Below are 27,942 nucleotides of genomic sequence, written 5' to 3' on the forward strand. Positions count from 1 at the left end.
TTTGTTGTTAAATTTTATTTTACCATGTATATTTTACCTAAATCCTTTACATTCTTCTAATATTGTGAGAAAACGTTGATCATCAGTTTACCCTCCCAACCAGCAGGAGGTGATGACGCACTCTTATGTAACGCGCTAACCTCCAATTATGACGACAAAGCAGCCTGTTGACGTCTGATCGGAGCAGCGTTTCCTGGTTACGGTGAAGCTAAGCTAACAGTCAGTCCGCTTCTCCCGGGCTATTGGTGTACCTCCTCCGCCGCTCAGAGGGGCTCCGCCTCGGTGTCTTTCCCGGCAGGTTTCGCTCCTCGGCAGACGGACGCTCGCATCAGACGCTCACCGTGAATCCTCCCCGGGATGTCCTTCCTGGAGAAGCCGACCCCCGGCAGGCTGCTGCTGGACGACACCGTCCCCCTGACGGCGGTGATCGAAGCCAGCCAGAACCTGCAGTCCCACACGGTGAGTGTTCACCGGAGATGGATGTCAGTTAACCGTTAACGTCATCCGTGAGTTAAACTGTGAAACCGGCGTCTGTGTTTGCCTGCAGGCAGACAGACTCCTGCTGCTGCCGCCGGTGTGTTTAAAATAATAGCAAAAGTATTTTTAAAAGTCTAAGTCGGTTGTTGTATCACCAGTTCCATTATCGGACACGGCTGTAGAAGCTTAATTTTATTTTCTTTCCAATAAGTTGTTACAATAACCACAAACACCATTTGACCATTAAAGTCTGTATAACTGTAAAAACATCACTATCATCCCCGAGAGTGTCTTTTTAACGCGATGTAGCGCGTTGGAGTTGCACCGTAACTCCATTATCGGACAGATCGGCAGCTGACCCTGGCTCTGTAACGTTAGTGCTGTCTCTGATTAAGCAATTTCCTGGAAGCTCTTCAACAAACTGCTGATATAAAGGGATTTGTACTGGAGCATTGACACCGACTGACTGAGGGCCCAGCAGCCGAGACTGTACCGTTACGTGTGTAAAAGCCGCGTTGATCCACTGTTGTTATTCTGCGAAGAGCATTATGGCAAATTACATTTAAAAGTTTTGCGTTTTATTGATTTTTTTTGTATGCTGATCAACAAATACAGCATCTAAAACAAGATGTGGGGGCTTTTTTGAAATTATAATGGTTTATTTTCACATTCGGCATACAGCCCTCCACCAAATACCTGTAATAAAATATGTATTTTTTAAAAATATTTCCCCCCACTTTTCTGCTTTCTGCTAACAGTGAGACAGTTATAAATGTTGAGATTTCATAGAAACACGCACCGCTTTCTGTATGTTTTCTGTGCCGAATTAAAGGCAGAGTGGATAAATATATGTAAATGTTTTTAAAAGTCTTGTCATGTCCATTCCCAATCCACGGGAACAACAAATAGCCGGATTTTCAACGGAGTTTGGCGCAGCACATCTCCACAGCGTTAAAATCTGTGGTTATCTTTACTTATTGTGGTAGTATGTGTCCTTTGGACTTATGTGTGCACAGTAAAAAACACGTTTAAACAATGTGACCACATCCTGTTGAAGGACAGCGAAAAGCGACACAGCTGTCGCCTGTCCGATAATGGGCGCATTTCGTTTTTGTTGTTGACAGTCCGGCAGGGATCAGCTGAGCTAGCCTGTTAGCTTAGCATGCTAATCTCAGGCATCCGACCATCGTTGGTGTTGTTGACATTGTAAAACAGACCAATACTGATGGATAGATTTATATGTTTCTATAAACCCATTACATGTCTCTATATTCTTTAGCATTTAATTCTGTTATCCCATTCTGAAAGTAAACAGCTTTCCTTTAATTCAGAACATAATTATTGCAGATTTGCTTGATACTGAATCAGTCAGATGACTTTCCAGAATTTCACAACATGTAAACAGCTCCGGAATAAATGCAACCCTGTGAGAACAGGCCTCCACATACTGTAACTCTGCTTTGACAGGACACAGCTGATGTCTGTTTTTAGCTTCTAGTCAATGACAAGTCATTTCCTTCAAGTGACCAAATAACAAGTCACTTTCAGTAATGATGGAAAGTGGAAAGTCCATTGAGCTCCACGCATGGAAGACACAGGGTGGTATCACTTCTCCATGTGTTCATTGACAATGACATTATTCATTATGTAAACACAAAGCAGTGTTGATACAGATGGTGGGGAAATTATTACGTATATGGAAGTTACAAGCTCTAATACAGAAGCAAAAAAAAACAATCTTATTCAGACTCACTGACATTTGTATAACAAACTCCAGGACTAGATAATCACCTTGTTCAACAGTTTGTTGTGTGGTTCATTTCATTTTTGTTTAGATGTGGCTATTAAAATAACAAAATAATATATAACAATAATAATATAATAGTTTATTTCATAGGGAGGCAGAGAACCATTTTTTAGTCCTGATTCTGATCCTGATACCTCATACCTCCAAGTACCGATGTGATAGCTGTGCTCTCTTTTTGCCAAATTTAAAATTAGAATACGTCACTGCGTCGACCTCATTGGGGTCATTTACATGTTAACTTGAGGCCTGAAATTAGAGTGATCAGTTTGTCATGACTTAATGAACGTAACAGAAACACAACATTGTGATACTGACTAAGCAAACTGTATTTAATGTGGATCGGTAACTTCTGGCTGTTACCAATCTGCTTAATAAGGTCAGCGCTGTTGCCGATACCGATCTGGTATATTGCTACTTCCCTATTATGTAATATGTCAGTTTTTTAATGGCTCCCACAAACATAAGAGCGGCGCAGTTTAAAGGTCACCAGCTTTATATGCTGAGACCAGGTGAGTGGAGGTCTTTAAGAGCTTTACAGTTAAAATGTTGGAAAGATGACAATAGGAAAATGCGTGGGTGGATATCATAGATAAGAGAGAAACGGTTTCGATGACGTGTAATGCACAAACTACTGTGCTGTAAAAAAAAAAAAAAAAAAAAAAGCTCAATAGGAGTTGCACTTTTCTACATTCCTTGTTTTAAATCCCTTTTTCTGAAGGACATTGCATTGAGTTACAGAAGCTGATGAAACAGCAGCAAGACAGGAAGTGATGTCAGGACTTTGGCTGTTTATATCTTGAGTTGTGGTTGTTTGTGAAGTTGTTCAGCTCACATGAATGAATGCAGGATTACAACAGAAACCTGAGTTGAATCTGCCAGCAGGAATTAGACTGTAAAAGTGCTGAGAGGATTAGATTAAAGGAAAATTCCATGTTTACACCTTGGTTCTTGTTTTCATAAGTTTTTCCATCAATCATGCAGAGATGTGTAAACATGGTGACAAGGGCTCATTCAAGCTGAACCACTTATTTGGAAATGAAACAGAAAGTGAACACATACGAAATGTAAAACCTATTGACTAAGGTTCAATGTGACCTTACTTCTGGCGCCACCATCAGGACAAACTTTATTTGATTTTTTGCCCTGGTAGTGGTAAAGATTTAAGAATAGCAGAAGTGTCCGATTTATATTGTTTTACCACATGTTGAACATATCTGTTGTCTAAGTTTATCCTTAACATTGGGAGTGTGACATTACTTGTGATTGTGACTACATGGGGCTCAGTTTGTTAGTTAAAATAGTAAAATGTGTTTAAAGACAACAGTGTGGTTTTGAGAATTTGTTTAAAATTGAAATGTCAGGTTTGTTTTGAGAAAATAATATCCAACAATAACAATAAGGTCATGGTTTTGAGCAAAGTCATAATATAATGTGATTAAGTCATAATTTTACGTGAAAAAATGTCACAATGTTATGAGAATAAAGTCAAGCTTTTTTAAAAAAGATTCTCCTTCGAGAAAAACAAAGTGTTGGGATTAGATTGGGTCAATTGGACCACATGTCATCACATACAGTTACTACTCTTCCCTTTTCTTCCTTCATAATTCAATTAAAATTACAATTTATTCTCATAATATTACAGCATTTTCTGTCTTTATTTTCATAACATTCCTTGTTTTTGTAAAATTACAGCTTTACTTTTGTAGCCCTCTGATTTTATCCCCCCCTCCCTCATTGTTTAAACCATTTATATTTGTCATTATTATACATTTTATTTATTTTAAATAGTTTCATATAAAATGTTCGTTCTCTCTGTCTCTCAGGAGTACATCATCAGAGTCCAGAGGGGCGTGTCTTCAGAGAACAACTGGCAGGTAAATGCACCAACCTCAGGTGTCAGGTCTCTAAGGCCGATCAATCAGTTTGTTTGGGAGAAATATTGACCAATGAAAAGGCCGTGTTAGGGGATTAATTGACCAATCACAGCTTTTTTGTCATTAACTAATGTGTGTGTGTTTTGCAGGTGATTCGGCGTTACAGTGACTTCGACGTTCTCAACAGCAGCCTGATGGTGAGTTTTACATGTTTCAGTCACAACGACTGTTCTGATCGACACCAGCAGTGAATGTTGTATAAACTGTGTTGCGGGATGTTTACAGATGTTTACGGATGTTTACAGATGGACGGCAGAGAAATTAATTATTCTCTGAGAAGCTTCTGTGAACATTTTAAGATGCTTTGCAACTGACATGAATTCAAGCTGCTGTTGAAGGATGAAACAAAAACAAAAAAATTCACAGCCTCCTTTCATGCCTTTCAACGTTTGACACACAAAAGAGTGTTTTCTGGTGGCATCAGAGAACACTGTTGCTAGGCGACTTACAAAAACAACCTTGTTCTTTTTTCCAAAATGAATGTGACTAATTTTGTGTTATCTGGTTTTCAGTCCAATGCTTTATTTTGGAATAATAAGAGTCGATTACTTGGGTGGGTTATTGAAACTAAATGCTTTTTTGGTGCCGACTCAGATGTGTCAGAGCGTCAAGTGTTGAAAACTGTCAAGTACCAGAATCATTTTTAGACTTTATTTTATTTAGACAAAGTTCTTGTACACTTTGTATGTTTAAGAACATTGGTTTCTTTTGTTCACTGAAAATAAACGTTTATATTCCTCAAAGTGAGGTTTTCAAAAAAATGTTTCGTCCTGGCACCGGAACTCAGGTATTGTATCGGCACTGGTACCACTCAGCCCTATTCATGACAAAAGAAACAAACATTCATGTGCCATGACATTTTCAAAAAGATCAGTGAAGTCAGAGCGACCATAATACCGGAAACATCGCAATAGTGGGACACTCTGTGCTCTTCTCATGAACGTGGTCGACACGACTCACTTAGAGGCACCATGAAAACTAGTCTGCTTTGAAAATGGTGAGCAGTAAAGTGAATTGTAGGTAACTGAGTGCAAGATTTTTAAAAAACAGCAGCCTGGTAACATTTTTATGTTCACATATACACACAAACACCGACCACACCGGCTTCGTCTTAGCCAATCTCCTTCCTGTTTGGAAAAGCTCAGTGACAGTGTGATACTATATGTTCAAGGTTTTGCTGTTGTGTCATCGATGTCCCAGAAGCCTCGGCTGGTGCTGTGAGAGGGCAGCTTGCTGATCGTCCCTGTCTCGGTTAGCTGTTACTTGTAGAATTTATTATAAGGTTGTACTGCATCGCCCCCAATCCTTAACTAGATTAAATTTAGCTCATATTGTGATTCATTTTTTAGGTCCATTATCCATATTTTTGCATTGTGAAATATTGTGCTACAATATATAGTAACACCCCTAGTACCACCACAACCAAAATCATATTATAATCAGCTAACGGGGTAAAAATAGCAATGGACATGGAGGCATGGAAAACAAATCACCTTCCCTGAGTATTTTGAAGGTTTATTTATTATTTGGAGGCCCATTACCTTCCACAACTTAAAAACTGAAAATAAAAGTGGACCCAAGTAACTTCCTTGTGGAACTCCCAAAGAAATTTTTCTTTTGCTTTCAGAGATGTTTCCATTGAAAATTACTTGCTGACGTCTGCCAGGCAAGAGCTTAACCATAACCTTTAAGCCTGACAATAAGGCTACTGTGCTCAGTGGTATCAAATGCTGCAGTAAAATGTAAGAGCACAGCCCCAACTATTTTTCTGTCATCCATATTTGTTGGCAATCGATCAGTCATTGGCACTAATTCAGTGCTACTAGAGTGTTCTGGTCTATAAGCATGCTGTGCTTTTGTAAGTAAATAAAATTAAGGATCTTTAGGAGTGTCTTATTTAGAACAGAGTGTATACCAATGGGTCTGCAGCTCTTGTATGTAATTCCTGAGTACAAGTCAACCTGCCATTACCACTTAATGATACCAGAGCTGACGTAAAAATAAAGTAGACTAAATGTTGATTGTGAGGTTTCAGGTCTCTGCAGGTTGATTTTCATAGAAATGAGCTGAATCCAGTGGCTGTCTGGAAGGAAGGAAGTCTATCTAGAAACAGATGAATGACTTTGGAAAATGATCAGCAGGAATGTGAAGTTTTGCTTCATGCATCGGTATGCAATAGCAAAGAGTCACATGCCGAAAAGGTGGGACTAAAACATCAAAAATCATACTCAGCATGTTTGTTTCTGAAATGTGATCCGAATGTGTTACTAGAATCAGTTCTTCCCAGTGACACATGGCGTCACATTGATCTTCAGTAAATCTATAATCAATGGAAATGCATTGTAAGGGACTGAGGCAGATCTGATTACAAGGTGTATGTCAGTTTGTCCTGGTTGTGACTCGTCTTAGTTCACAACATTCCTAGATAACAGGATGTTAGCGGTTTTTCTGCTGAGGTTTCGCCTGCTCATTTCCTGTCCGGGTCTCACACTGACCCCGACCTCCCATGAGCCCCTGATCTTCAGTCAACATGCAGCAGATCTATGGGAAACCTACCAAGAATCTGTCTGTCAAGTGTTTCCAATTGCGCTTCCATCTTTCTTTGTAAATACACTGTTGAAACACACAAAAAAGGACGACAGCGGGTAAAACAAACTGTACATGAAAGTATATGACGAGTTTTCTCTCTGTCCAGGTGTGCGGCATCGGTCTCCCTCTTCCTCCTAAGAAGTTGATCGGAAACATGGACAGGGAGTTCATAGCAGAGAGGCAGAGAGGACTGCAGGCCTATCTGGACTCCATTACCCAGCATCCCATGCTTTGCAGCTCCCTGCATGTCAAGAAGTTCCTCGACCCCAACAACTATTCTGCCAACTACACAGGTTTGTTCCCTGTTTGTCACTGACCGATTACTTTCAGTTTGTCTTATTCAGAGCTGGAAAGTAACATACTCAAGTACAACTATGAGGTACTTTTTATGCTACTGTATACTAATGATATAATAATGATACTCACACACTACATTACAAACAATGTGATCAGTTTATCAAATGTGATGCATTGTTACAGGTGAAAGCACCGGTAGTATTTAAAGGGACCATGTTGGAAATATGTTTTCACTTTAACATGTTGTCATTTGGATCCATTGTGTTTTTTAGACCCAAAAGTAAATTAAAGAAGTTTAATATGTGTAATATTTGAAAGTTTCCGACTTTTGTGTACCCCAGCGGTAGTTTCCAAAGAGACACTGTGGCAGAGATGACATTAGGTGGGTTTTTATGCCTCTGCGCCGGCGACTGTCGTGGCCAGAGGCGTTATGTTAATAGGTTTATAGGTTTTTTGGTCCGCCTGTCCCATTCTCATGAGCACGATATTTCAGGAACGTCTTGAGGGAGTTTCTTCAAATATGGTACAAACATCCACTAAAGGATGTACTGATTAGATTTTAGTGGTCGAGGTCAAGGTTTTTGGCCATAACTCAAGAATTCATACGCTAATTATGACAAAATGTCCAATACGATAAAATGTTGACAGTTTATATCCAGAAGGTCAAAGGTCAACTTCACTGTGACATCATAATGTTCTGCAAAAACACTTTTCTGGCCGTTATTCAACGGACCATAACTCAGGAACAGAAGAGAAGATTGTGACCATATTTCACATTTGGTGGGATACTGAATTGTCTAATCTTGGTTCCCACCTTGAAACTGTGGTGATTGTTTAGAGCTTCTGTGCTGCCGGGTTGAAGATGTGTGTGAAGCGTCCACGTTGTAGAATTTTTAGCTTCTTTGCAGCAACATCCATATCTGAAGCTTTGTCTACTGTCATAGGTACAACTTCTATCAGAATCAGCTCTGTTGGCCAAACATGTGAACACATACAAGCAAAATACACTTAATACCTTTTATTAAATTCAGTCAAAGTCTTCATTATAAATGTTATATGAGTCTGGACTGACATGGATGTAAACTGCAACTTGACTGGTTGGCGGAGGCGTACAACCGTGAGGGGGTATTTCCAGTTTGACCATGAAAGCTGTTTATTTTTGAATATGTACCGTCAAAACATTGCTTGTAGTATTATGTTTAAAGATTTTTTTTTAGTCAACAATGAATATTTGTCATAAATCCATAACAGCTATAAAGGAACACAAAGATGTTGCCCATTTTTTCTTTCTGTCAACTTCAAGGAAAAAAAAGATGCCATATAACATAATTAGTATGTTGATATAATGTTTGTTTATGTGCGCGACTTGTGCAGGTTTCGTTGCTGCAGCTCACTCTGGTACCATGGCAACCACAGAAACCACACATAGACCTAATTTTATTTGTAATGGATATAACCCTGAATTATATGACACCACAGTTAAATTCTGCAGAGCTTCATATTTTATTAAAGTATCACTGCTGACGCGTTTTCAGCTGCCAGCTTTGCTCAGAGCTTGAATAGTGTTTAACAGCAGGTCACTTACAGTATCAAGACAATCGAGGTCTTGCTGTTTCATGCCCGGAGGAAGGCTTGTGGAACAAAACGCTTCAGCAATGATACTTTAATAAAATATGAAGCTCTGCTTTGATTGTGGGCCAACCTTTTCTACTTCTGAACTGATTTGTATTTTTGAGGTCGAGTTTCTCTCCCTGTTATTCACAGTTGGTGCTATTTTTGACTGTGTGACAACATTCACCAGTGAACAAAGATCACTGTGAAAAAAAAGCAGGTCTGGAGCAACATCAGCTCAAAGCCAGATTATCTCAAAGGGGCTAACAAGCAGAGTTTATGATATCAATCTGTTAAGCTTTATACAGTAATCATGTAAAACTGAAAATCGTTCCATATTTAAACCTGTGATGGGGGAAGGGCAGATGGTCAACAGTGTCTGGTAAATGGTGGCTTTGCATGAACATGAATGTCCAGTCAACACAGACTGATAGTTTGAAAGCAATGTTTTCTCTGTCTTTACAAAATGCATTCATTACTTGGTTTGTAAGTTCATTAAAGTATACTCTCTCTCTCTCTGTCTCTCTCTCTCTCTCTCTCTCTCTCTCTTTCTCTGTCTGTCAGAGATCGCCCTGCAGCAGGTCTCCATGTTCTTCAGGTCGGACCCGAAGTGGGAGGTCCTGGAGCCTCTCAGAGACATGGGTAATAGAGTCTGAATATAATGTGGACTAATGTGAACATGTGAATGCTAACTTTGGCTTTGTTTAATTCATATATTAATTATATGTACAGTATATACTTTAGCTTTATATTATGCCAGCATTAGTCTCTTTTTAAACACACAGTTCCCAGTCAGTTCACTCTGTGACTTCAGTAAATCAAAAATACTGAAAGAAACCAAACTGAATATAGGAGAAGAGTCATTTGAATGACTGATGAGCGTTACTGTGCCTTTAACTGGGAATGTGTTCATGTGACAGCTGAAACTGAGTATTGACTCAGATTGATTGATTAGATTGCATATAAACACACAGATTGACAACCATTGTCCTGAGTGCTCCATTTAAATCAGGCACGGAAACGATGTGTTGTTGTGAAACCTGCTGCTACTGTTTCCTCCAGCTGTTGACGTCTCTTTATTATCACTGAACCAACAGAATGATCTGATTTGTTTTTTCATTTACTCCCTCAAAAAAAAAAAGCTTTTTTTCTCTGCTCTGATTTAAACAAATAAAACCTGAAATAACCTGACAGATCAGATAAGAATAACAGTACATTTTAAAATGAGCCTTTAAGGAAAATAATGCAGCATATTTAGATAATGTTCAGTTTTTTATCTGCAGAGTTGAAGTGACATGCTGTTTATTTTTCAGGCTGGAGGATCAGGAAGAGATATTTCTTAATCAAAAACAAAGAGCAGCCCAAAGAGAGGTATCTGCTGAGCTGGGTGAGTACAGTACAGAAAGCAATACATGTGACATTCATTGTTTTTCACTAATGAATACAATTTTCAGTGATCAAATAAAAATCTAAATCACTTCCTGACTCTGTGTGTGTGTTTGTGTGTAGGTGGACCTGGGTCCTGATAAGTTCCTGTCAGACAAAGACCTGCAGTCAGCCATGAAGCTGCTAACCAGCCTCTCTGTACGTACACAACATATAACAGAGTTAAACTATGTAGACGGGGGTATCCACATACTTTTGGTGATGCATTACCCCTTGGTTCCAATGAAGGGTAATCTTACTGCTACAGCATAGAGTGATTTATTTTCGACAACAGTCTAAACTTGTTGTGTGGCAACAGTTTCCTGTTTCAACATCACAATGTTCCTGAGCACAATCTAGACTTGCCCTTTGAGCAATTTAACATGATTTTGTGGAAATTTATTACAGACATGTGGGATAAAAATAAGATGTACATGCTCAGAGTTCTGCTATTAATAGCCCATAAAAGGATCATCATTAATTGGATTAAGCAACACCCACCAACTCTGGAGCGATGTAGGCAACTGGAACACTGAAGGCTTTATCACCCAACTTTAGTGTTGGATCTCACTGATGCTGAGCAAAAATTCCTGCAGCAGCCAGGTTACAAAATCTGGTGGAAAGAGTGAAATCATAAGAGTGAAGGCTCTTACAGTAGCAGATTAATTCCCAATTGTACACATACTTTTGGCCGTGTAGTGTGTATAACTATAGTATTGCCAAATAGACTTTTTTTTTTTGTAGCGAAATAACAAGTTTAAAGGAACAATCCCACATTTTTTCCTTTCATCATCTCACTCTTCCTCTTCTTCCTCCTCTCCAGAGTCCATACCTCTGTCCGTTGGTGTTCTCCAGCACCAGCGAGTCTTCAGCTCTGCTCATCCGGCCGTTCAGTGAGAGAGGCTCTCTGAGAGACCACATCTGTAAGGTACACTGTGTTCATGTGTTCTTCTGTGTGAGAGGAACAGGGAGAAGATGAAGCGCGTTGTCATGCTTGTTGTGCAGTTCAAATAGGCAAACAAAGAGGTATTTGTGTGCAAATCCCATCTTATGTTTAGCTCAGTGACAGGACAACAGATTCAATAAAGGAATCTGTTGTTCTGCACTCTATTCGACTGAAGTCCAATACAGTTTTTTGGGAGCTAAAATCCACTGGACGGTACTTTTTTTTCCAGTTCAAACAGACAACAATAGAACATCGTGATCTAATAAAATTGGGGTTTACAGGCTCTTATAAACCCAGATTTATACAAATAAACAGTAAACAAATACAGATTTGACAGGAACAGACTCTTAAAATAGCACATTCTCTCTCTTCCCTCAAGTGGTATCTCTCCTTACAGATAGATTTTTTAGAGGGGCATTTTATACCTCCGTTATAGGGACGGTGGGGAGATGACAGGAATTGAAGGGACAGAGTGATGAGGGGGAGATGACATGCAACAAAGGTAGTAGTTATATGGCATGCATCTCAACCAGTATGCTACTGGGGCTGATAGATAGATTTTGGTTTTATTTGTCCAGGTTGAGAGATCTGTCTCTGTCATCACTGCCTCCACTCCAAAACAATTTACAACTGTCTGTAGTCTCATAGCTTTGAGACATGACATTTTAAAAACTTAACAAGAGGAACATCTCCTTCCAGTAACCCGTGTCCCTGCTACTCTGGATAATCCATAGAGCAAACTGGAGAGAGTTTTTAAAGAGACAGTTTCTTCAGTAAAAAGTAGTTTCAATCATAACTGTCTTCAGTGTTGTCTGTAGATTATATCGAGGTAAAGGGGACTGATATCTCAAAACCTGGACAAATACAACTAAAACTATCTGTACAGACAGACACCAAAAGAGGGAAGTGAGAAAATATGTTTTTGCATTTTGGCTAAATCGAGCCTTTAGGCGCAAACCAAACTTTTAGCACTGAACTCTGATTTTAGCTTTTTTTTTCTATCATCATTTCCTTCTGTTGTTTTGTCACATTCAGAACAGCAGAGAAGATGAAACTAACCAACGTCCTTTTAGGTCACAGGAAGCCTTAATTCTTATATATATACATGTTTTAAATCAGTCATCATAAATACTGGATATGCATAGAAACCTCACTCACAGTCGGATTCATTTTTAATTTTTGCAGAGTCAGTCTAACATTTACATTCCTCTAAGATCAGTTTATTCATAAATACAGTTTTCACCTCTTTCTGTGTGTTTTTTGGATACAAAATACACAAATAGAAACTTTTCCTAAACATTTATGATGGACGACAGTTTTGAAGTTTGTGTGTAAACAAAACAGACGACTCATGAGATTGTATTTGTTTTGTAAGACCCAATATTTTTGGATGAATATACTGGACTTTAGGCTCCTCGCTGAATTAAACAGTTAAAGTCTTTCAGACAAAAACTGGGGCAGCCTGATGTTGCTAACAAAGCAGATTCCAACTGGAATACTCCTCTGCTTTAAAATGACACAACTGAGAGCAAACAAAGCTCAGCTGTTAATCCTCCTCAGGACAGAACCAACAATCTCTCTCTGCCTCTTTCTCTCCTTCATGTTCTCTCAGGTGAAGCCCAGAGAGAGTTACCTGAAGAAGTACTGTAACCCAAAGAAGAGTCAGGGTCTTGAACTGCCGCACATCAAACTGTACGGTCGTCAGATACTGGAGGTATACACACACACACACACACACACACACACACACACACACACACACTGTCACACAGAACAAAACACACACACACTCAGATTAGTAGTAAACATGTGGTTTGTGTGTGTGTTCAGGGCCTCAAACTCCTCCATGATGGTGGTTTATTTTTCGGTCACCTACACGCGTCCAATATCATCGTGGACGACGGCGTGTGTCGACTAATGGATGTGGAGAACGGCATGCTGGGAGTTCCCTCAGCGCTGCGACCCGCCTTCACCCAGCTCAGAAAGATCAACGTACGTAAACGCCAACCCATGTTAGCTTAGCCTGGGTTAGACTGGATATGTGCTTGGTTTTTTTGTTAGAAAACTGTGTTTTAAACACATAAAATAATTTCAAAATATCGAAATTACACATAAAAAATATTCACAAGTATGTTATCTGTCTTACTTTTGTTCTTCTTGTATTTTTTTAGATTGAGGAGCAATGAGCGTGTTAATAAAATGATGTCAAAACAGCTGAGAGAGGCTAAAATAACCTCTTAGAGTTTTTTAAATCTTGGATAAATTGCTTTGAAAAACATCAGAAAAAGTGATCCATAAATATCTAAAACATACTTTGAAGGTTTATGAGACGAATATTGTGTGTGTGTGTGTGTGTCTACAGACAACAGAGAGCATCGACGTCTTCTGCTTCGGACACTTACTGTACGAGATGACGTACGGCCGACCACCAGACAGCGTCCCCGTCGATCAATACCCCGCTGTCCCCTACACCGCTGTGGGTCCGTATACACACAAACACATTCACACTCTTCATATGTATAAAGTTTACTGAAATGTCCAAAAGCGTCCCAATGTGATCTGTTGATTTTTTTGTGTGTGTGTGTGTTCAGTGTCAGTGCTGCAGTCCATTCTGTCCACAGAGGCCTGTAAGAGCGGGATGCCAACAGTGTCGAAGCTCATTCAGACACCGTGAGTTAATGTTTTAAGTGACATAAGCAGTGTGACAGTGACACATTGTTGTGTGTGTAATACACACTAAGATGTCTAAATCTGAAAATGTCTTTTCTCTTTCATTGTGTCTTTACATCCACACTAAAGCTCATATTATACTTTCTAAATTTTGTCTTCAGCCTATGTTGCAATGAACTCTACAGACTGGGACCAGTAGTAATTGATATATTGATATGTTTAGCACATATAAAATGTTCTAGGTTTTTCTTTAAAACTTAAAGTCAGCAAAAAATGTTAATATCATTTGGTGCATGCACCAAAAAAAGACAGTTGCGAGGTTCTTGTATATAAAATTCTCTTTAAAATAAAGCAAGGTCTGGAATTTTGAAAAAAGGAAATATGCAGGAACCAGAGCATCATTATTGTCGTTGCTGGTGAGTCACAGTTTATGTTTTGCAGGCTGTTCAGTGACGTTCAGCTACAACACTCAGAAAAACTCCAGATCAAGGTGAGACACTCTGTTTGGTATTACTTCTGACAGTTTGTGCATGCATGCACAGGGTTGAGATAAAAACAAAAAAACAACAAAGATGAAGAAAAATGACATCTATGTGAATCCCCATCCAGGTTCCCAGCAGGCTAAAGGAGGCGCTGAAGACGGCCAAGGAGAGTCTGGAGAAGAGGCTTCAGGAGGAGCAGAGAGTGGTGGGTTACTAACCTCATTTAACATATTTTACTGTTTTATACCACTGAACAGCTCCACTGGAGACATTATGGCTCCTTGTTCAAGGGCACATCAAGAGTTTTCCCCAAATCTCTTTATTTAAAATCAGTGACCTTCTAGTTAAAGTGAATATAATAATACTTGCTGCACAGAGGCAGTTTGGCTCTTTTCCTGCTGCAACCACAACAAATCAGTTCTGTCATCGTTGTAGAGTCATTTTAAGCTGAACTTCCTGTAATGACTCATGGAAACGTCTGACAGCCGTGAAACCTTCTCTCTAAAAATACAAAGACACAAATGCTTGTTTGGCAGGTGTATGAGCCCAACAAGCAATGGTAGTCATTCTATGGTGGCTGCCTCTTACAGGTGCAGTCAGACCAGATTTCACCAGGTGTGGCAAAAAGCAGGCAGGTCATTTACCTCCGTCTCTGTCATTGCAGCCAAACATCCTTCCTCTTTCACTGCTGCTTCTATTCTGCAAACAAAAGTATAAACAAACTGAATGAGTCAATCTGACTCCCAGGACCCCCAAAATCCCCAGATTAATTGTGTGTATGGTTTTTCAGTAATTGGATTATTTGTTTGGTAATATTCACCACTTAATTACAATATCAGCAAATATGGCAGTATGGTGCATCTGAAACGAGGTCAGTATCTTGTAGAAAAGCAGATTCCTGCACACTGAAAACATTTATTGAATCAGAGAATGTGTTCTCATATTCTGCTAGAGCTGAAACAAGAAGTTGATTAATTGATTAGTTGATCTGCAACTATTTTGATAATCGATAGGCTGTTAATGTCTTTTTTCAGACAGTTTGAGCTTCTTAAATGGGTGACTTGGCTGCTTTTTTTCTTGTCCTACATTATAGTACCTTCCATATCTCTGGGTTTTGGACTGTTGCTCAGACAAAACAAGATGGGCAGATTAATCGATAATGAAAATAGGTAGTTGCAGGTTAATGTTAATTTCATGTATTAATTCAATAAAGCAGTGTGCTTATATGCTGACTCTTTGGGGTTAAAGCATCATGTTTCTGCTCTTTAGCATTGAGGCTAGAACTTGCAAACACCTGGTTGTTTTTAGACGTAAATCAGCTTGATCAGTCCAAGGTGCACTTTAGGAAGATGCACATGTTACATTGTGATATGTTTTATGAAAATGTTGCATAATACAGCTTTTAAAAGTCTGCTATTGCACAGAGGATAATGTTGTGTATTAATGTTTGATTGAAGCTCCACCAGCACAGGAGGCTGACCAGAGCTCAGTCTCACCACGGCTCAGAGGAGGAGAAGAAGAGGAGGAAGATTTTGGCGAGGAAGGTAGACAAGCAAGTCTCCCACACACCACAATACAAAGACTGTAACAACAATAACTTCAGCTATAATTAAACAGTACCTCTGTGACTAAGACTCATGGAATGTGCTGTCAGTGTTTTGTCTTTCTTAAAATGACAAGGCACTTAAATTTGATACCCATTTAAACTTCCACAAGAATATGTTTCAGCTGTTTTAGATACTGAAATTAAATGCTTTGTCTTCTTGGGGTTACAGAAAGGTTGTGTGTAGAAAGGGGGGCCAGACTTAAACTCTGCAAGTATACAAGAACTAGCACAGTTTTAGAAGTGTACTAGTTCTTTAGAAAACAAACGAGAGGCAAAATAATGCATGTTTTCTGTGGTGAAGTAACGTTACAGGGATGTCAAAACAAAGTCATGTTTGTCTTTGCAGAAGTCCAGACAGTCTGCTTATGAAAATGAAGAAGACGTCTCTGTTAGAAATAACAATAACTCTGGTAAGTAACTGTTGTTGTAAAGTCTTTTGTCCTCACAAAAGAGCGAAAGTTTTTACAATAACCATAAGTGCTACAGCTAAAGCTAATAATTGACTAGTTGGCCTGCTAGGTATTGTTTTATTGTTTAGCTTTGAGTTCGATTTTTTTTTTCCCTCTATCAGGCCAGTTATTGATGATTGATTTTTTTGTGTGTGTGTATGTTTTCATCTGTCTTCAGGTTCTGGAGCCAGTTCCCCTCCCACATGCCCCTCCTCCCCCACCCCCCCATCCACCACAGGTATGTCAGTCTTTCTTTTTGTCCGTCTGTCTATATTTTTGTCTTTTTGTCTGTCCTCCCATTTGTTTGTCTATCTTGTTGTCTTTTTGTCATCCCATCTGTCTCTCTGTTTTGGGAAAGTATCGTACAGACAGTGTAGCGCCCCCCCTGTGATGAGGACCTGCCGGGGCTGTGTCGAGTCTCAACACACTGCTGATACCACTACAAGCATCTTTATCATTAATCCTGAATTTCTGCCCTCAATTTTCATCTGAAATCTGCATGTGTGACTATGAAGACATTTGATTTGACTGCTCTGTCTGTCTGTCTGTCTCTCTTCTCTCGTCATATGATAACCTGGTTTTCAGACAGGTATCTGTCTCTGCTTTAGCAGTGTGTCTTATTCACTTTGTGTCTGTCTCTAGCTAGTTGGACACAGGGTCGGACACAGATGTTTTATTTAATATTTTAAAATATTAGTCTGGTGATTTTCTATATTTTTCTTATAGACAGCAAACCAAAACGACCAAAACCGACCATGTTTTAGTTGATCTCTCAATATTTTCTGACTTCTCTTCCTAAGCTCTCAACTCTAAGCCCGTTTTTAAACACAGCTGGGATCTGTAGTTTTTAGCAAACGTTACTCAAACAGGAAGACACGGCGCATTTGAATATAGAATATCACCAGACTAATCCTTTTAAGTTTTTATAACATGCTGATATTTATCCAGCATCAGTGTCCTACCCTGATTTTTCTCTCCTCTCGTCTCCTCTCCTTCTCTCTCCTTTCCTACTCTTCTCCTCCTCTTCTCCTCCCCTCTCCTCTCCTCTCCTCTCCTCCTCTCTCCTTTCCCACTCATGTCTCCTCTTCTCCTCCTCTTCTCCTCCCCTCTCCTCTTGTCTCCTCCCTTCTTCTCTCCTCTCCTCTCCTCTCCTCTCCTCTCCTCTCCTCTCCTCTCCTCTCCTCTCCTCTCCTCTCCTCTCCTTTCCGTCCTGGTGATACTGTGTAAATGTTGATTGGTTCACTGAACAGATAACCGTCATCTCCCTCTTTCTCTTCTTCCTGTGCTGTCTCCACCATAGAGCATGCTCCATTCTGACCGTGTCGTTGGGTAAAGTAAAGAGATTTATAATGTCGATGATGATGATGATGAAGCTCTCTGGTGGTTTTTAAAGTTGTCGTACACCCTAGCCTCCCGGCAAACTCCTGCTCACAAAGATCTGCCTCTTGCTCATAAACTAAAGGAATGAAAAAAACCTACTTTTTTAAAAAAAATTGAATTTAAAGATAGATGCGGCTGAAGCAGGTGCCAATATGGAGCCAGTGCAGAAAGCAGCACAGGTTAAAATGAGAGCTTTCTGTGTACTAATATGCCCGACCGTCAACTGAAAGCTGAAACCTGGACCAGTTTACAAACCAGGGTTCATCAGGTGTGTAATTTTGTGACTCTCAGACACAGAAAAGTGTTGAAAGTAACGTGCAGTGTAGTGTAAGAAGATGTTTCTGTCAGTAATATGCACACAAAACATTCACAAATCACAATAATGATACTTGAATTGAGATGTTATTGTCCTTCATAACAAAAAGGAGAATTATTCAGGTACAAACAAACTAATACTGTAAATTCTCAAACATATATCAGTGGTCCGGCTGGTTTTAATTGTATTAAAATTAGTTTCTTTAGTATTAAAGTAATACATTAATAACAATTAAATTATTGAACTTTAGAGGTGCTGGTCAGCTGATTTTGTCTGACAGAACCAGGTCTGCTGTTTCCTCCTGTTTCTAGTCTTTGCTCTTAGCTAAACTAACTGACTGCAGCCTTATATTTACTGTACAGACATGATATTGATATCGATCTCCTTATTTAATGCTCTGTCAAAAAGGAGAATAAGCGTTTTTCCTCAAATGTCAAACTTTTGATTTAAAGGCTGTAAATTAATGAACATGTGCTGGACCTCTCTGTTTGATTTTCTAAGTCTGAGAAGCTTCTGATTCAGCTGGACGCTGTTAATAGACAGTTAATAACTATCAAAATGCTCTGGGAACTCAGTTACATCTAAAGTTACATTTAAAGACCTACAACGCGACTCCAATAAATCACTCTATTTTTTAAAGAAAGTCAATTACAACAAATATTCAATAAATGCAACTTACACAACACAGTTTTTAAACCATCTCTTCAGTCTCTGTTATTCAGTTCCAATGAGATTTAACACTTTTTTTTGTAAATTAACCAAACTCTCTTCAAATTGCTCAACATCAGTGGATAGCCCCAGCTGAGTTCTAAGTAAATCTGTAATTGACATCAACACATTTCTCCATTAACTAAAACTAATTATCTCTTAACAGTGTCTGTTCTTTGAGAACTAATATAATCAACTGAAAATGGCTTCGAATCTATTTCCTCTTCCAATCATCTGAACCTCATTGTGCCCAATTAAGAAATAATTCCAACATCGACAGCACTGTATCATCTTGAACAAAGCTTCTGCAGGATGGTTAGTCACATGAATTTCTTTTTGAAAGTAAGACGACTGAGTGTAGGAATCTGTCAGTGGGAGGAGGTCATGTGACCACATTCTCCTGGCTCTTATTGGCTGATCCTGCTTTAAGAGGCCTGATGAGATCTGAAGTGAAGAAGCTTTTCCTCTTCTTCTTCTTCTTCTTCTTTCTCTGAATCAACGAGTCGCTGTTTGCCTGGAACGAGACGTACGCACATCTTTATAAAAACCTCACAATCTGCAATGATTTCCAAAACTCACAGACGGTCCAACTCCTCCCTGATTCAGACCTGCTGTTCTCATTGGAGATTGTGATCTGTGGGGTCTGTCTGTCTGTCTGTCTGTCTGTCTGTCTGTCTGTCTGTCTGCTTGATCAGTCGGCATGTTTGTCTGTTTGTTTCTGTCTTTGTTTGTTTTGTCTGCTTGTGTATCTGTTTGGGACGAGGTTTCACAGTGAAGAGGTGTCAGGTCTATGAACTTTTTGGGGTTTTTTTTTTTTTTGGTCAGCTATTAGCTGTGAAATGAGAATTTCTCATGAACTCGTTGGTCCCACGTAGCCCCCCCCCACCCCCTCCAGCCATATAGGGCTGTTCTACAGTTGACCAAACTCTTCAATAAATTATTTTGAAGGATCTTCATTTGTTTTGTTTAATCTAATATTCAGATCATTCTTTGTCCACAAAGATCTTAGAAGAACCAGCTGAAACCGTTTTGCGCTCCTTTTGGTTTAAACCACAAATTGCATATAATTTACATCACTGTTGGAGATCTGGGTCTATATTTATCAAGCATCTCAGAGTAAAAAATCTGTTTGAACTGGACAGAAATTCTCATTTCATGACCTTTCTTAACCAATGAAATGACTTCTGTCTGTGCTGATTAAAGATACAGTTTCAATAAAAACTGAATAATTTTTGTGACTGACCTAACGTGGGCTGCAAAAAGAGTACATGCACAGACATCCACAGAAACAAAGATCCCTAAAACCTTGCTTTGACAAAATGGAAAATGCAGCTTTGAAACCGTAATAATTTGGGTCTTTCACAGCCAATAATTTCAACAGTATGACTTTACTGTGTGGAAGAACAAGCTGCAGTCTCGCACTTGTGAGTTTTTTTATTTACTTTATACTTGTTTGACTTGCGCATTTTATGTAACGCAATAGCAGGGATATTATTTGACAGATACGTTCATTGTTATAGTGTATTTCACAAGACTGGGTGATATTTACAGAAATACCAAAGTTTTCCCATCTGTAAGGACACTGATACTGCAAGCTAACAAGGCGTTTAGCTGAAATAGTAATTGGACAGTGGAAGAAAAGATTTTGAAGGTTTTGCAACATCATCAGTGTGTCTGAAATATTGCATAATATACACAAGATGTGCAAATGTTACAGACATTGTGAAACAATGAGATAGAGTAGGACTGATAAGGACAGCTGTCACGCAGCTGTTCTTACAGCCTACAGTATTATGCAAATGGATTACTTGTAAATCAGTTTATTTACTTCAGCATTATAATTTTGCATATGCTATAACCTTGGTAAATAACTACCTAAAGTATTTGCCAACACACAAAGACTGTTGTTTAGCCGCATTTTGAAATTCACCACCGTTCACCACTACAAACCACAAGTGTTAAAAAACTAGAACACATCATCATACTTTGTGTTTTAGAGTTTTGTACAACAGCAGCTCTATCTCACAGGCGTCGCTTCTGCTGAAAGTGTTTGTAGTCCTAGTTTAAAGGTGCACTGTGTAAGATTTTGCCACCTGCATCAAACAAATAGGGGGCATCATATCTTGAGAAAGCCCGTCCCCTTCCCACCAAACGCTATATTCACTCACAGGGCAGACTGGACGTTACAGTGACTCACTATCGCCCCTGTGGTACAAAGTGGTATTACAAGACAGGGAGGGCAGGGGCTAGCTGGTTAGCAAGCTAACTTCAGTAGATATCTCTGCAGCACAATACATAGACATCTTTGACATAATGTTAAAAGTGATTTCTTCACACTCTCTTGATAATTTTAGTTAATTTTTGAATGTCTTAAACTAAGATTCTGGCCAAATGTTACATAGTGCACCTTTAACTTTCAGCACAATTTCAAGAAGGAATTCTGAGATGCTTTATAAATACAGGAGCAGACCATCAGTCCAACTGGATATTGTGCCAACATGTGATCACAGATGTTTGCATGAATTTCACTTTTAATTGTAAAATATGGACACAGCTGGGCCCTCTGACTGTGGATGTGTCTGAGGAGTCATCTGAATATTAAATGAAAAAACACTAAAGGTCACTGTATCTGCTAAATGTAATGAAAGTCAGTTTGTTATACAGCCGTCCTGGAGATAAACCGTCACCACTGCAGGCATTAGTGGTTCCACAATTGTTAAATGATTCAAATCTAATTTCTTATGTTTTCCTTGTTGGTAATTTTCTAATGTGTTCACCAAAAAACAAGTTATTCCACTGAAAATATCTTCAAACATGTTTATTGATTCCTGCAGTGACGAGTGTGTCCAGGTTTGGTTCCCATCTGTCAGACTGACGGATGTCCTTTCATTACAGTAGCAGATGATTTACTGTGTAGTCGGACCGCGGGTGGAGTCCGTGGACTCCAGTCGCAGTTTTCGGCCTCTGCTTTGCCCACATGTTAGAACTTTCAAACATTTTGCTTCTCTGTCTTTTTTATCCCTTTTTATTTTATTCAGTTTGGGATGCAAAATGGCACAACTGAAAGAGATGTACCAGGTTTTAGGTTCAATTCACCATCAGTTCACTCTCTAGAATCACTTTTCATCACCAGCAAAAGTACAAATGGACTTTTGTCAGGGAAACGCAGGGTCAGCAGCTCAGATGGTACAGGACAACAGAGCTGTGAGCGAGCATCCAATCAGAGAGCTTCAGATTCTGTTGCTGCGGGGCAGATGGCGAGGGGAAGTTAGAGGTTGATCTTTATCAAACTGGTTGGATAAATTCATGTTTGGAATTTGGATCAGTTTGATCTGAATATTCAAGAACTTCTCCATAGCAACAGCTAATGAGGCTCAAGGGTAATGTAGTACTTAGTGCTGTTATACATACTGGGAAACGATTATATCACAACGTGCTCATTTAAATGTTGAGCTACAACAATAAGTCGATCAACAGAAAATTAATCAGCAACTATTTTGACAGTTTAAGTAATTTTTTAAGCAAAAATACCCCAAAATTTGCTGCATTTAGCTTCTCAAATGTGATGATTTAAAGCTTTTCTTTGTCGCACATGATCGTGAACTGAATATCTTTGGGTTTTAGGCTGTTGGTCAGACAAAATAAGACATTTAAAGATGTCACCTTTGACTTTGGGAAATAAGAACTGATGTTTTCACTATTTTCTGACATTTTATAGACAAAGTGATTAATCAATTAATCGAGAAAATAATTGAAAATAATCGTTAGTTGCAGCTCAATTTAAATGTGTTTACTAGAGGAAGCACTGGACCTCTCGATTCCATATTTTTAAGTAAGGCTGGTTATTTAACATCAATATTTCTACTGGCCATAATGTGTCTGTTGTACCTGAACTGTCTGTAGTACCTGACCTAAAGTCCCATGTTGGGGTGAATTTGATGGTGGATTGAGTTCAGCCTGGACACTGACCTGCAGGTGCTGGTTTCACAAAGATTTATTCTTTCCAGAAGCAGCATCCCTGTTACTCTGGAAAATCCACAGGACGCACAGTTAGTGGTTCCATTTTGTAATAAGTCTCCCTTTATAAAGGATTCACAGGTTTTAACTAATGACTTTATTACTAATTCTTTATAGATCAGTTAAAAGCCATTAATAACAACTTTTGGGTCAACAGGTTGAGAGAAAATCCTCCTCCAGAATCACACTTAATTATATTTTCATCTATCTATTTTGATCTTTTTAGCTCTTTAGTTCATCAGGAAGATCCCTCCAATCAATCAGTGGGTATAGCATTATAACAGAGAGCAAGACTGCTGCGCCTCCATTTTAAATTTACAGCCACAGAGTTGCTGTGTTGTGAAGCGCCACTAGTAGTTGAGGATTGTCAGAGTTCACCAAGCTTGAACTCTGCTGCAGACACTTTTTCCTGCTTTCTGCAAGTGTTTGAATTAAAGTGAAAGTGGCATTAGAGTGTAATGACCAAACATTAACTCTCATCAGACTAGTCTAAGAGTAAAACCTGAGACCAGCATGAATCGTCATCTTTGTGCAACCAGCCTCTGAGGAAACTGAATGTTACCAGAAACCGTCGGTGTTGTTCTCTGACACTCCTTTCTTTCGTTCTTCTCTCTTTTTAACCAGGAGCCCAAACTGCTCCTCCTCCTCCTCCTCCTCCCCCTCCTACGCTGGACGTCCCCCCTTGTCCTCCTCCTCCTCCTCTGTCCTCCTCTGATGGAGCCGGGGGAGGTCGCACCGCCCTGCTGAGCTCCATCCAGACCTTCAGTAAGGGCAAACTGAAGAAGGCCAAGACCGTCGACCGCAGCAAACCCATCATCTGACCCCGCCCGCCATCGCCACCGAAAACCGTCACTACGACGACATGACTGACCCACCTGCGCTGTGGTCTGGACCGGGTCACGTCGTTGCTCCCTGAGATGTGAAAAAATATCACACACACACACACAAAAAAAAAATCAAAGTACCATTTTAGTTTTAAGGCTTTTTCTGTTTTTTTTTCTGCTTTTAAATTTTAAAATCTGTTGCTGTGTTAAGAGAAAGTAGAGGATCGGCGGGGGAAAACGGCCGCCTCAGTTTGCCCTTTCAAAAACTCTGGACAATCTAAGCCACCTGAAGGTTTGTCTTCTCTGACTGCTTTGTTACTAAGACATAGCAGCCACCAGTCTCCAGATAAAAGATAATAAACTTAAACTGGGTCTGGTGAGCTGTTCTGGTCCAATCGCTGCTTCAGCAGGCAGCCAACTGGCTTTATTTCTGCTCTTCAGGCTTGTAAAAGTGGCGTTTTGAAGGTTTGATATTTTGGAGCCACTGGACGCTTCATTTCGCTGGATGACCAAGTTGAATTTCCTGCATCCAAACCTCTAATGTGGGCGCTCTGACGCTGTCATGGAACAGTTACTGGTCCTGATCCAGATCCCGTAGCAGCAGAATTAATTGCCCCAGTCTCCTTCAGCCTCCCTGTTTGAAATCATCTCTGTGACCCTTGACATGTAGCCTCCAGACTCCACTGGGACTGTTTCACTGCAGGACGTCAGTGACAAAGAAGAACTACAGAAAATCAACAGAGCTGCACTGCAAAAATCTCATAAAGTCATTTCTGTCTGTAAATAAGTCCTGAAAACATGACTTAAATTAGTCCTAAAACAAGTGAAAAAAATCTGCCAGTGCAGTGAATATTTTCGTATGTGTGCAGAATATTTTCATAGAAATTAACTTCTCATCTCTAGAAATGAGTGTCTGCCTCTTGAAACAAGAAAAATAAGGGAGGTTGCTGCGTTAGGAGCAAGAAAGTTTAACTTGAACTTAGAAAGTACTTGATATATTTTGATTTGCATTGGAAACAAGTTAAAACATTCTTGCAGAACTTGCAGATTTTTTTCAGTTGTTTGAAGTAAATAGGACTCAAATTACAGACAAAAATGACAACTTAATAAGGAGGATGTTTGTTGCAGCATATCTGTCTGAAACTACACAAACCTTAACCAGTTGAGGTGCGATCACACCCGGTTGTTGGTTTTGCTTGGTGTGAATCGGGGATAGATTAGTTTGACTCATTGCTGCATTTTGTGCAATTAACTCATCAGTTAGAGATTCTGGCAGTGAGAGGAAGTTAGTTAGAACCATGACATGGATCTCTTCCTCTGTGGTGAAAATATAAAGAAATAACTTGAGTTTTATTCAGCTCTGTAAGCATGAGGTGACCTGATTGGTCAATTATAGATTCACTCTGAACAACTTAACGTCAGTTTCAGATCAAAACTGCAAGAGCGGATAGTTTGTGCGAGGTAGAGCGCAAAAATAAAGAGCAGCACATAATCCTACAAAGCAGCTAACTACGATGCTACAAGCTACACTGGGATGTAACGATGTAAACTTTCTAATCTGGTATCCTCGTCCTCTCTGAGTTTTTTTCTGGAATGCTTGAGAGTTTTTACCTGTTAGGATTTGAGAGTAGATTTATATATAACTACGGGAATTCAGAGAAGCACAATGGATCGCCATCATACTATAACTTCCCATCAAATGAGAGATTAGCAAAGATCAGTGATGTTCGCGCCACTATGACTGACGCAGCTGCTCTCTTCATTGGAAATAATAACTCTACGCAATGTCGAACTTGTGTTTTTGATGTGGAAGCCCTGTAAAGGCAGAGATGGTGTTCAGACGTCTGTACTGTCTCAGATCAGAGCAACATGGATCCACAGCAACGAGCCGATCAGCTCTGATTGTATTCTGGGTCTGAAATTAATCCGAAATTAAAGTTTTCTCCACCAGCTACCGTAGCAGCAGATAAAATAACATCATCACAGAAAAGTTAGATTGTGCTTCTTTGCACCAGAGAAAAAAAAACTTAATCATTCTACATTCCTACAGATACTGAAGTACCCGCTCTGCTATTTCTGCATGTTTTAGCTAATTAATTTCAAATCACTTATACTTGACATCATTGCTATTATTTAAATCCATCAGTTCTTAGATAGATTTCTTTCCTTACAGGCAGCCGTTGGATTCGGATCATGACTATCAAAATCGACTTGCAGAGACATTTAGCTGCCTTTTAGTTTTCCGTCTTACTTCATAGTTGTGGTTATTTAAAGTTGCTTGCACGGACTGTGTTGAAAACGGTCTTTTTTTCTTAACAGCAACTTTTCTTAATGCAAAAAATAACCACCTTCAGATTATAACTTTCACAACATCCATCCACTTGCTGATTTTATGTCATATGGATTTGATTTTCTGATAATAATGAATGCAGCACTTTAGCAGCTGATTCAGTTCTGTGCCCGCTGACTTAAACTTTGACATTTCAAATCCTCAGTCAAGGTCGAGTCAAACATCCTGTTGTCAGTCTCAGCATCACAGCCTTTCTTTCACTGTGTAATTTTACACCGAGATAATACAGGATAATAGCAGGCTTTTATAAAACTATTCTTCTTCTTCACCATTTATTCTTCACCATCAAAACCAGATTATTGGATCTAAATGGATCTGCGGGAGGTTTCAAGCGTCTGCAAGTTTATTTTCCTAGAAATTACCTTGGCGGCCTGGAGGGAAGGAAATCTGCAGTAATATTAGTACAAGTAGAAGAAGAGTTCAGTTAACCTTCAACTGACAGCCGTTAAGGGTTAATTTCAGACCCTAATTGTGTTGATTTGCGTCATTTTAAGTGTTTTGCTTCTGTCTTAATTCTGTTGTATTTTGATGTTTGTCATCGTCACAGAGCTGATATTTGTTTATTGTGCCATATGGATCCTTGTGCCTATGGAAACCTGAATGTTTTTTTTTTTTGTAAAAAATATTGTATGTGTCAGAAGCTCTGTCTGATGAGGATGCTAACGCTTTAGCACGCAGGATGTTATCACGGGTGACTGGCAGCAGAGTTTGGGCATGTCCCTGTAATAAGTTGGGCTGAAACTAATGATTAATGTCATTATCTATTAATCTGTTAATTATTTCACAATTAATCAATTAGTTAATGTCAGAAAATAGCAACAAAATGTCCATCACAGTTTCTCAGAGCCCATGGCGGCGTTTTCAGATTACTTGTTTTGTCCAACCAAAAGCCCAAAACCCAAATATATTTAGTTTACAATGATGTAAAATAGAAAAAGCAGCAAATACTCACATTGGAGAAGCTTGAACCAGAGAGTGTTAAGCATTTTGTGCTTAAAAAGCGACTTTATTGTTGCAGATAATTTTTTTGACATTCAACAAATCAATTGTGGTATGACTGAAAAAAAACAAGCCTTTAAATTTTAAGTGGGATTAAACATTAAGTTCTTGCTTAGATCCCGGCGCTCCGTGTTTCTACCCTGAGAGTCAGTAGTCGCTAAATGAGTTTCAAAAGATTAGTGAGACAATTTGGGAAATACGCTTATTCGCTATATGATAGAAGGTGTTAGCTGGTCACCTCAAGTCACATTTGATTGGTTAAATTTATGTACTCAAGTGCAGGATGAGTTATCAAAAATACTTTAATGCAGGGACATAAGACCTTGAAAAAGCTGTGTCTTTAAGACCTCATTTCTTTACCTTAAGCCTGCTCACCTGTGATTACCTGACACACTGTGTGCTGAAGCATTAGTCTGCCTGGCAGACAGAGCGGCTGTTGGAGCGGATTTTGTGGTGAATCCTGAGGTCGGGTGAATCCTGCAGCCTGATGACTCTGATCACTACAATCCCAAGTTTCAGCACTCAGAGCGTTTGTTTTAAATGCTTTAAGCTGAAATCATTTGTTTTTGTTATTCAGTGCAATCCAGTTCAATGCAATGGTCTTCATGTCTTGAATGGTCATTAAATTGTATCCGAATGTTTCTCCGCAGCACTTTACCCATGAGGGGTTGAAGACAAGTCCAGAGGCGTGTTTGTGTTTGTGAAAACAAATTTGCAAAATAAATTCAGAGTCGCAGAGACAGTTGGTATGAAAAACCATGATCAGGTCACTCTCAGTTACCACACAGTAGATGCGTCCAATGTTTCCAGATTTTGTCCCAGTGTCATCTTTTAAAATAAAAATTCCTCTTCTACATTTAACGCAGCTGCAAAATGACCCTCATCATCAATATTGAAATAAAAATCTAGCGAGTCTGCTGTGATGAAATAACTGTATCCACCGAGTGAACATTTGATTAAAAATGGTTCAAGAAAACAGAGTGTAAGTAGTGTTTATTTCAAATGCTTGTGTAAAAAACTGTTTAAAACTATTAAAATCAGGGCTGTTTATAAAG

The 27,942-nt window shown here is 39.2% G+C and overlaps 1 protein-coding gene across 2 annotated transcripts; it reads left to right on the forward strand.

Annotated features, from left to right (window-relative positions):
• Nucleotides 1-172: 172 nt before the first annotated feature.
• pxk (PX domain containing serine/threonine kinase) lies at nucleotides 173-27,863 on the forward strand. Of its 2 annotated transcripts, XM_067586412.1 has the most exons (19): nucleotides 174-459; nucleotides 4,108-4,158; nucleotides 4,308-4,355; nucleotides 6,914-7,100; nucleotides 9,280-9,357; nucleotides 10,029-10,102; nucleotides 10,225-10,299; nucleotides 10,964-11,068; nucleotides 12,699-12,800; nucleotides 12,917-13,078; nucleotides 13,449-13,566; nucleotides 13,678-13,756; nucleotides 14,198-14,246; nucleotides 14,366-14,443; nucleotides 15,696-15,782; nucleotides 16,191-16,254; nucleotides 16,472-16,531; nucleotides 17,594-17,622; nucleotides 23,339-23,384. In XM_067586412.1, the coding sequence occupies exons 1-18, from the start codon at nucleotides 358-360 to the stop codon at nucleotides 17,608-17,610; spliced, it is 1,536 nt and encodes a 511-aa protein (XP_067442513.1). In that variant the 5' UTR covers nucleotides 174-357; the 3' UTR covers nucleotides 17,611-17,622; nucleotides 23,339-23,384. The 2 variants fall into 2 exon arrangements, with proteins under 2 accessions (XP_067442512.1, XP_067442513.1); XM_067586411.1 differs by lacking the exon at nucleotides 17,594-17,622 and having other exon boundaries at nucleotides 173-459; nucleotides 23,339-27,863.
• The last annotated feature ends 79 nt before the right edge of the window (nucleotides 27,864-27,942 follow it).

Source organism: Thunnus thynnus, chromosome 4, assembly GCF_963924715.1.
Source record: "Thunnus thynnus chromosome 4, fThuThy2.1, whole genome shotgun sequence".
NCBI classification, from domain to species: Eukaryota; Metazoa; Chordata; class Actinopteri; order Scombriformes; family Scombridae; genus Thunnus; species Thunnus thynnus.